This window comes from Sapajus apella, unplaced genomic scaffold, assembly GCF_009761245.1.
Source record: "Sapajus apella isolate SASKATOON/1434 unplaced genomic scaffold, GSC_monkey_1.0 scaffold166, whole genome shotgun sequence".
In the NCBI taxonomy this organism is placed as follows: Eukaryota; Metazoa; Chordata; class Mammalia; order Primates; family Cebidae; genus Sapajus; species Sapajus apella.
In genome coordinates, this window is record NW_022437106.1 from 2046866 (window position 1) to 2055417 (window position 8552).

Genomic DNA, 8552 nt, shown 5'->3' on the forward strand with positions numbered 1-8552 from the left:
AAACAGAAACATTCTCACTGCTACATCGTTTCCATTGTGTGAAGAGCCCACAGTAACAGCAAACAAAGGAGGTTAAATACAGCTTAATTTATTCATCTTTTCCTTACTCCTAAAGCCTTGAAGATACTCACCTACACTATCTGCTACAAATTCTCTCTATATCTTTTGAGACAGGGGCTCACTCTGTCGCTCATGCTGGAGTGCAGTGGCACCATCACCACTCGCTGCAGCCTTGACTTCCCGGGCTCCGGTGATCCTCCCACCTCCCAAGTAGCTGGGACCACAGGCCTGCATCACCACGCATGGCTGAAGCTCTATAATTTTGCTTGATTTTTTTTAACTGATGTAAAATATATTAATACATAAAATTTATCATTTTAACTTTTTTTTTTTGAGACAGAGTTTTGCTCTTGTTACCCAGGCTGGAGTGCAATATCTCGGCCCACCGCAACATCCACCTCCTGGGTTCAAGCAATTCTCCTGCCTCAGGTTCCTGAGCAGCTGGGACTACAGGCATGTGCCACCATGCCCAGATAATTTTTGTGTTTTTAGTAGAGACGGTGTTTCACCATGTTGACCAGGATGGTCTTGATCTCTTGACCTCGTGATCCACCTGCCTCGGCCTCCCAAAGTGCTGGGATTACAGGCGTGAGCCACTGCACCGGGCCTATTTTAACCATTTTTATGTATACAATTCAGTGGTATTAAGTTCATTCACAATGTTATGCAACCATCACCACTCTCCGTTTCCAGAACATTTTCATCATCCCAGAGAATCTGTCCTCAGCATCACTCCCCATTCTACCCTCCCCTAGCTCTGGCAACCTCTATCTTCTTGTCTCTGAATCTGCTTATTCTAGATGCCTCATCTAAATGGAACCATATTTGTTCTTTCGTGTCTAGCTTTTTTTTTAGATGGAGTCTCACTCTGTCACAAGGCTGGAGGCCAGTGGTGCAATCTCGGCTCACTGCTACCTCCACCTCCCTGGTTCAAGAAATTCTCCTGCCTCAGCCTCCCGAGTAGCTGAGACTACAGGCACATGCCACCACGCCCAGTTAACTTTTGTATTTTTAGTAGAGATGGGCTGTTTCACCATGTTGGACAGGATGGTCTCAATCTCTTGACCTCGTGATCTGCCTGCCTCGCCCTCCCAAAGTGCTGAGAATACAGGCATGAGCCACCACGCCTGGCTGTATCTGGTTTATTTCATTTAATATAATGTTTTCAAAGTTCATCCATGTTGTAGCATATGTCAGAACTTATGCCAGCTCCGCACCCACCTTCTACTGTATCAACTCACATGAAGGGCAGGGGGCAGGGCCAGGCCTATCCCCTGCTACCTGGTCACCTAGGTGGTTCATTGCCAATGAGAAAATATTGCCCCCCAGCCTGGTGAGGGAGACTGAGGCAGGCAGATCACGAGGTCAAGAGATGAAGACCATCCTGGCCAACATGGCGAAACCCCATCTCTACTAAAAATAAAAAAAAAATAGCTGGGCATGGTGGCACGAGCCTATAGTCCCAGCTACTCAAGAGGCTGAGGCAGGAGAAGAGCTTGTACCCAGGAGTCAGAAGTTGCAGTGAGCTAATTGTGCCACTGCACTCCAGCCTGGTGACAGAGCAAGAGTCCATCTAAAAATATATATATCTCCCTAAGAAACTTTGGAGGGACCTCTTCTTGGAGGCTGTTTGTGAGGGACATGGGCTCCCCAAGTGTGCACATGGTGTAGGGTAGGAGGTAAGAAAGGTCGGAGCTGTCCTCACATATGTGGCAGTGAAGCAAAGGGCCCCAAGGGAGGTGGCTTCCATAATGAAGGAGCAACACAGGAGCCAAGTGAGCTGCAGCCCAATGGCAGGGTGCTGGATGAGGTGTGGCCAGGCAGAGAAACAGGCCCCCACTCAGGACCGCCACTACCCAGGTGGTGACCTGAGGCTGGGGCTGGGACTTTCTGCAGGGCTGACTGACCCATAGGCTGCTGCAGAGGCGTGGGTTCTGCCAAGTTTGGACTCCACGTATGGTGCGCCAAGACTATCCCGCTTTAGGTGAGAATTTCCGAGTCTCTGCAGCTGCCACATGTGACTTTATTTGTGAAGCCCCTGGGCACAGCCCAGACAGACACAGAGCACAAAACGGAAAGCATGGGGCGGTCATGGGTGCTCAGGGAGGTCACAGGGCATCTGCCCAGTCCAGTCCCCACCGCTCCCCTGCCCACGAGGTCCTCTAAGAGCAACGTCCAGATGCAGCTTGGGCATTGGGGGCCCGGCCCCTCCCTCCCCAGACTGAAGAACAGCTTTGGGTTGCCAATGTGTCCCTTCCAGCTCGGCCCCCCGGCCAGTCACAGACATCTCAGCAGCCAGGAGAGGGCCCACTAGGTCCGGGGCCAGCTCAGTCCCAGCAGCTTCTGCTCCTGGACAATGTGCTGTCCACACAGTGTGGGGCCCAGGGTTGCCCTCTGCCAACAACCACATGGTCCCACCCCCACAGTCCCACCCATGGCATTGTCCACTCTTCAGGCTGAGAGGTCAGCACAGTGGCACAGATGGTAAGGATGGCAGCTGCCGCAGGACCAGGGTTTGGTGACGAGAAGCAGCCCCAGGCGGGGCAGGAAACAGCCCAATCATAACACAGAGGAGAAGGACGGCAGGCGGGCAACTCCCTGGGCTCTGCATCCACCAGGGAGCTGGGGCCCGGAAGGCAGGTGGGTGGGGCAGCCATCAGGGCCCAGGAGGAGATCAGCATAGCGCCCTCAGGTGGCCGTGAGTTTAATGGCAGAGCAGCTCACAGCCCTTTCCCCTGGGGGCCAACTCCCCGCAGCAGAGCAGGGTAGGGCCAGTAGGCAGAGGTTAAAACCCAAATCCCGACTGGAGGCACAGACCTGCACACGCACCACACCCACACACGTACTCAGGGGACTGACATGACACCCGGGACACAGACCCGCCCTGCCTCCGGCCAGAGTCCTGTCCAAGGGGATGGTGCGGGCTGCACCTCAGTTCATCCGACTCCCTCCCCAGGTCACTGGTCCAGGCCAAAGGATGGGAGAGGTTTTGAGTCTAGACCTTGTACAGCGTCTGCAGCAGACTGTGGCGGGCAAAGGAGCAGGATTCCAGGGCGCTGTTGGGCCTGTGAGGAAAGAAGGGTCAGCAAGTGGGGCGGACACCTCTGGGCCAGTTTCCCAAGTGTGGTGTCAGACTCACTTTTGTTAATTTGCACAAAGACTCAGCAAGGGAGACATTAGCCCCCTGCCTTCTGCATACTGTGGGTGGGGGTGGGAGGTGCAAGAGGCTCAGAGAGGCAGGTACCCAAGGCCACACAGCCTAGAGCTGGCCAGAACGCAGGCCAGCTCAGCCAGGCTCTCCAAGGGCCCTTCCAGCAGACACAGGCCAGGGAATCCTCACTGGCTGCCAGTGGCCATGTAAGACTGGCCCACTAGAGTCCCATCTGGGTCATAAGTAAATGGCTAGCCATTGTGTTTTGGTTTTTGTTTTTTTCTTGAGACAGGGTCTCACTCTATAGCCCAGGCTGGAGTATAGCCCTGCAATTGTGGCTCCCTGCATCCTCAACTTCCCAGGATCAGGTGATCCTCCTGCATCAGCCTCCCAAGTAGCTGGGACCACAGGTGCACACCACCACATAGGGCTAAATTTTTTTTTTTTTTTTGGTAGAGACAGGGTTACACTTATGTTGCCCAGGCTGGTCTCCAACTCCTGGGCTCAAGTGACCCAGTTGCCCCAGGCTCCCGAAGTGCTGGGATTACAGGTGGGAGCCACTGCGCCTGAGCTAGCTCAGCTGTTGTTGCTCTCAATATCATTAGTCTCACTGCAAAGGAAGAAACGGAGGCAAGATTCCAGGGGCTGGGCAAGTGTGGGACGCAGCCAGGCCCAGGTCTGACAACACCTCTGGCCTGTGGCCAACGAACAGGCCAGGATCTGTGCCAGGCCTGGGATCCCAGACCATTTGGCTGGGAGCTAAGAGAAGAGGGGCCATGCATATCACTACATAGTTAATCAATCACCTCAGACAAGACCTAGGGGGCAAAGAGGCCTGAGTTGGAGGTCTGGCAACAAGCTGAGAAAGGCATTCTGCTCTGACAAACAGAGCAAGGGGCTCATGCCTAGGCCTAAGACAGCACAGGGGCTGCCAGGGATGCAGAGGGAACCTCTCTGACCGGGGGTCGGGAAGGACAAAAAGGACTCAGGTGCAGGTGCAGGTAGGGGCAGGGGCCACTGGCCAGACATGCTCTGGACAGCAAGAGCAAAGCTCGGCACTGCAGCAATGCCACCGCTGTGGGAAGCAGCTCAGGGAGAGCCTACTGTACTGGGGTGGGGTGGGGGTAAGGCTGGGCCAGCCATGAGATACACAGTGAGGCTGTGGGCTCGACCTGGCCCCTGGCAGAGGAGGGGGACAGTGAGATCTACCATTCACCAAGGCCAGTCCAGCTGCAGCCCAAGGAGTGGTCTGGGTGGGGGGCACAAGGCCAGGAGGTTAAGGGCTGGCTAAGGAGGCAGCACTGGCCGGCTGAGGAGGGTGAATCACGAGTTTAGGAGTTTGAGACCAGCCTGGCTGACGTGGTGAAACCCTGTCTCTACTAAAAATAAAACAAATTAGCTGGGTGTAGTGGTGGGTGCCTGCAATCCCAGCTACTTGGGAGGCTGAGGCAGGAGAATCACTTGAGCCCGGGAGGCGGAGGTTGCAGTGCGCCGAGATCACGCCACAGCATTCCATCTCTGGCGACAGAGACTCCATCTCAAAAAAAAAAAAAAAAAAAAAAAGGAGCACCATGCAGACAGACCCTCCAGATGCTGGGGTGGATGGGGCTGCTGCAGTACCAGCTGGGTGCTGGAGGCCAGCAGGGGCCACTCACACTCTGCCAGCTGCACCTCCCCCACATGTGCCAAGCATCCTGCCTCAGTAGATGGGCTCTGGGCCCGCAATGGCAGAGGGACTTCCTTGCTTCTCTGCCTGCCCTCCTTCCCCGGATTGGCACCAACTGACTAAAAGTGTGGCTGGTCAAGGTGCTCAGAGACAATCTCACCTAACCCCCTGGTTGGGCAAATGGGGAGACCGAGGCCTGACGAAGGCCACAGCTTGGCCAGCGGCCACATAAGGCCTCAGTAAGGATACAGGGGACAAACTTCTGACCTCTCTGGTGAGGACTTGGCTCTGTTACCTGAGTGTGCCCATCACCCCACCAGTGCCCCAGGACACACCAGGACTCTCCAGAACACACCAGGACTCTCCAGAACAAGGCCAAGGTTCACACATTGCTGGGCAGTTCCCGTGGCAATGTGTGTTCCCAAGAGAGGGCCTGAGCTGCCGTGAGCGTGGACAAAAAGCCACTTCCAGAGATGTCACCAAGTGCAACACCTCGTGCAGCCAACATGGGTCTGGACACTGGCCTGACCTCTTGCTACTGTGTGAACGAGGGAAACTTCTTACCAACCCGGTACTCCTTTCCTCAACTGCAAAATGGGGGCATTACATGTCTCCTCTCTCTCACTGTCCCTGAGCCCACTGTCCTCAGCTGGGCAGAGGGAAGTGGGCCTCCCAGGGGTGGTGAGACTCTAACACAGACGCTGAGAGCCCAGGAGGCGTGATGGCCCCTTGTGCATCAGGCTGGGCCTCCTGGGACTGGGCACCTCCAGACCTGGCCAGGGAAGCCTGAGAGGGCAGGCACCAGAACAAACACAACAAGGCCACACTCACTTGGTCATGAACGCCAGCAGCAGGGGTACAAGGGCCTTGGGGAAATAGTCCTGCTGCACCACGTGGTTCAGCGCCATCAGGGGGCCATACAGGTTGGCAATGGCCTTGACCTTGTCTTCACTCTGTGAGGGGAACACAGCAAAACGTGGGATGAGCTTCCAAGTCACGTGGGAGGGCCCCTAGACTCCGCTATCCAGACCTTGCTAACAGTGCCCACAACTGAGACCAGCCAGAATCTAATCATGAAGATGGAGGCTGCTGGGGAGGACCCAGGCCTTGGGGCCCAGTGGGGGAGATGGCTCAGGACTCAAAGTGAGGCAGGCTGGCGGGCATGGATGGGCAGCTTCTGTGCACACCCCACCCGCCTCCCTCGTGGGCCTGCTGTTCCTTGCAGCCTCACCTTGAGCAGACCCATGTGCACGAGGAGTCTGGTGAGGAAGGTGTTGGAGTTGAAGGACGAGGAACTGAAGGCCTTCTTCATCAGGGCATCTGTAGGGCAGAAGCAGCAGGGGCAGGCTACTGGTTATGGCAGACGGCTGCACCCAGGGCTCCCCCAACACCATGCACACACGGGCTCGCCTGCCTCCTTGGCTTGACCAAGAGGCGAACACGAGAGGGACACCAGGGACACAGGAACCAGGGGGAGGGGCAGTTGGCATCAGGGGATGGGCTCAGTCCATCTACCAGATGTGACACTCTGGCCCTTCCCCATACTGGTCTCAGGTGTAAAATGGGTGTGGAGATGACACCCACTGTGCCCACCTCATACTGTGGGAGTGGAGATTTCTTGAGGCAGGCCACCCTGAGGGAGGATTTTGGTTATTTTAGCTAGGCAAGGGGACCTGCAAGGACTGTGCTAGACATCCTGAGAAACGGAACTAGGGCAGCTTGTTCCACAAATTCCCACAGGTGAGCCCTTAGGGAGCAGGCTTGTGTCTGGCCCACACCCCCTTCCCAGCCTCACTTCCTACTGAGCTGCCCTGCCTCAACACCACCCATAGTAGAAGCCAGGAAGAGGCACACAAGCACATGCTTCCACCCCTTTCTATCCTTTTCCATGAGCCGCGTCCCTCGCCTCAGGGCCCTTCCTCCCCTCTGCCTAACCAGATCTGGCCCACGTCTGGTTAGATGCAGCAGAGGCTCAGTCAAGCATACGAGACAGGGTGGAAGGTGACACGTGCTGGACTGGAAGAAACAGAATGGGGTGGGAAGGGGGTTGAGACAGGGCTGGAGGGACGTGGCTGGAGCTCTGAGGAAGCCCCCATCATGTCATGGGGAAAGGTGTCCTCTGTGCAGGGAACCTCCAGGTACAGTGAACGTGAGCACAGAAGCTCTGAGCTGTGGAAAAGGGCTCAGCTCTCATGACCCCTCCTCCCGACAGAACTGCGTCCACTGGGCTTGCGGATGTGACTATCTGTCCTTCCTAGAGTAGGCTCTGGGTTCTAGCTGTATATGGCTGTGTGGATTTGGGAAAGTTTCTCAGTGGTAAAAAACAGGGAGAAGAGCACCCAGCCAGCTCCACAGCAGGACCAAGGCAGGACCCTGACAGAGGAACAGCTCAGAGTGCTCAAAGAGCAGTTCCCACGAAAGTGCTGGGGCTGAGGAGTTACGGCAACCACAAAAGGCACCTGGGGCCCAGGAGCATCAAGGGACAGTGGGCACCCAGGTCTCACCCAGCCACATTACCTACTGCATCCTGCACTGCCGTCCTCACAGTGGCTTCGTCCTTGAACACAGATGACACCTTTAGGAAGGCAGAGACCACCTTCTCGGGGTCAGATGTGTCAGTCTGAGGACATAAGAGACAATGGTTGACCTGCACCACATGGTGGAGACGTGCCTGGGCTCTGTCACTAGCTGGGAGAGGCCTGGGCAATACGCAGGCCCCTGCCAGCAACGGCAGGTCCTGCCTTACTCCATGTAAGGGACAGGTCCTGTCCCTTCAGAGTCTGCCCTAGACTTGGCCAGCAGCAAGCAAATATGCAGTATAGAGAGGGAATGAACGAGGAAATGAACCAGGATGAAAAATCATCCCAGCCGGGCGTGATGGCTCATGCCTGCAACCCCAGCACTTTGGGAGGCTGAGGTGGGAGGATGGCCTGAGGCCAAAAGTTTGAGACCAGCCTGGACAACATAGCAAGACCCCATGTCAACAAAAAGGAAAAAAATTAGCCAAGGATGGTGGTATGTGCCTATAGTCTCAGGTACTTGGGAGGCTGAGGCAGGAAGATTGCTTAAGCCCAGGAAGTCAAGGTTGCAGTGAGCCATAATGGCATCACTGCACTCCAGCTGGAGTGACAAAGCAAAACACTGTCTCAAAAATAAATAAATAAAATCATTTCAGGGACCCAGTGGTCCCCATCTTATAATTGAATATGAAGAAATAATCTACAGCACAGACAATATTCACATGCAGAGAAGTTTACCCCAAACTCACTGACAACAAGGAAAAGTGGAAAACGTCAATGTCCAGAAATAGTGCCTGGCTTTTAACTGCTACATCCACTCACTGGAGTAAAAACCATGAGAAGAGTTTTACAGACACAAGAAAGTGATGAATGGTGTTAAATGAAGGTGACAGGGCCAGGCATGGTGGCTCACGCCTAAAATCCCAGCAATTTGGGAGGCCAAGGCAGGCGGATCACCAAGTCAAGAGATCAAGACCATCCTGACCAACGTGTTGAAACCCCATCTCTACTAAAATACAAAAAATTAGCTGGGCGTGGTGGCATGTGCCTGTAGTCCCAGCTACTCGGGAGGCTGAGGTAGGAGAATTGCTTGAACCCAGGAGGCAGAAGTTGCAGTGAGCTGAGATCATGCCATTGCACTCCAGCCTGGCGCCTG

General features: G+C 55.0%; 1 protein-coding gene across 2 annotated transcripts in view; it reads right to left on the minus strand.

Annotated features, from left to right (window-relative positions):
* Positions 1-2061: 2061 nt before the first annotated feature.
* Positions 2062-8552, minus strand: part of RANGAP1 (Ran GTPase activating protein 1) — a 44591-nt gene continuing 38100 nt past the window's right edge. For both annotated transcript variants that reach the window (XM_032267219.1, XM_032267218.1), the window contains 4 exons: positions 7395-7497; positions 6109-6197; positions 5709-5830; positions 2062-3125 (listed from right to left, as the gene is read on the minus strand). In XM_032267219.1, the coding sequence (XP_032123110.1) occupies positions 3056-3125; positions 5709-5830; positions 6109-6197; positions 7395-7497 (384 nt within the window). In that variant the 3' untranslated portion in view covers positions 2062-3055. The remainder of the gene's footprint in view (positions 3126-5708; positions 5831-6108; positions 6198-7394; positions 7498-8552) is intronic.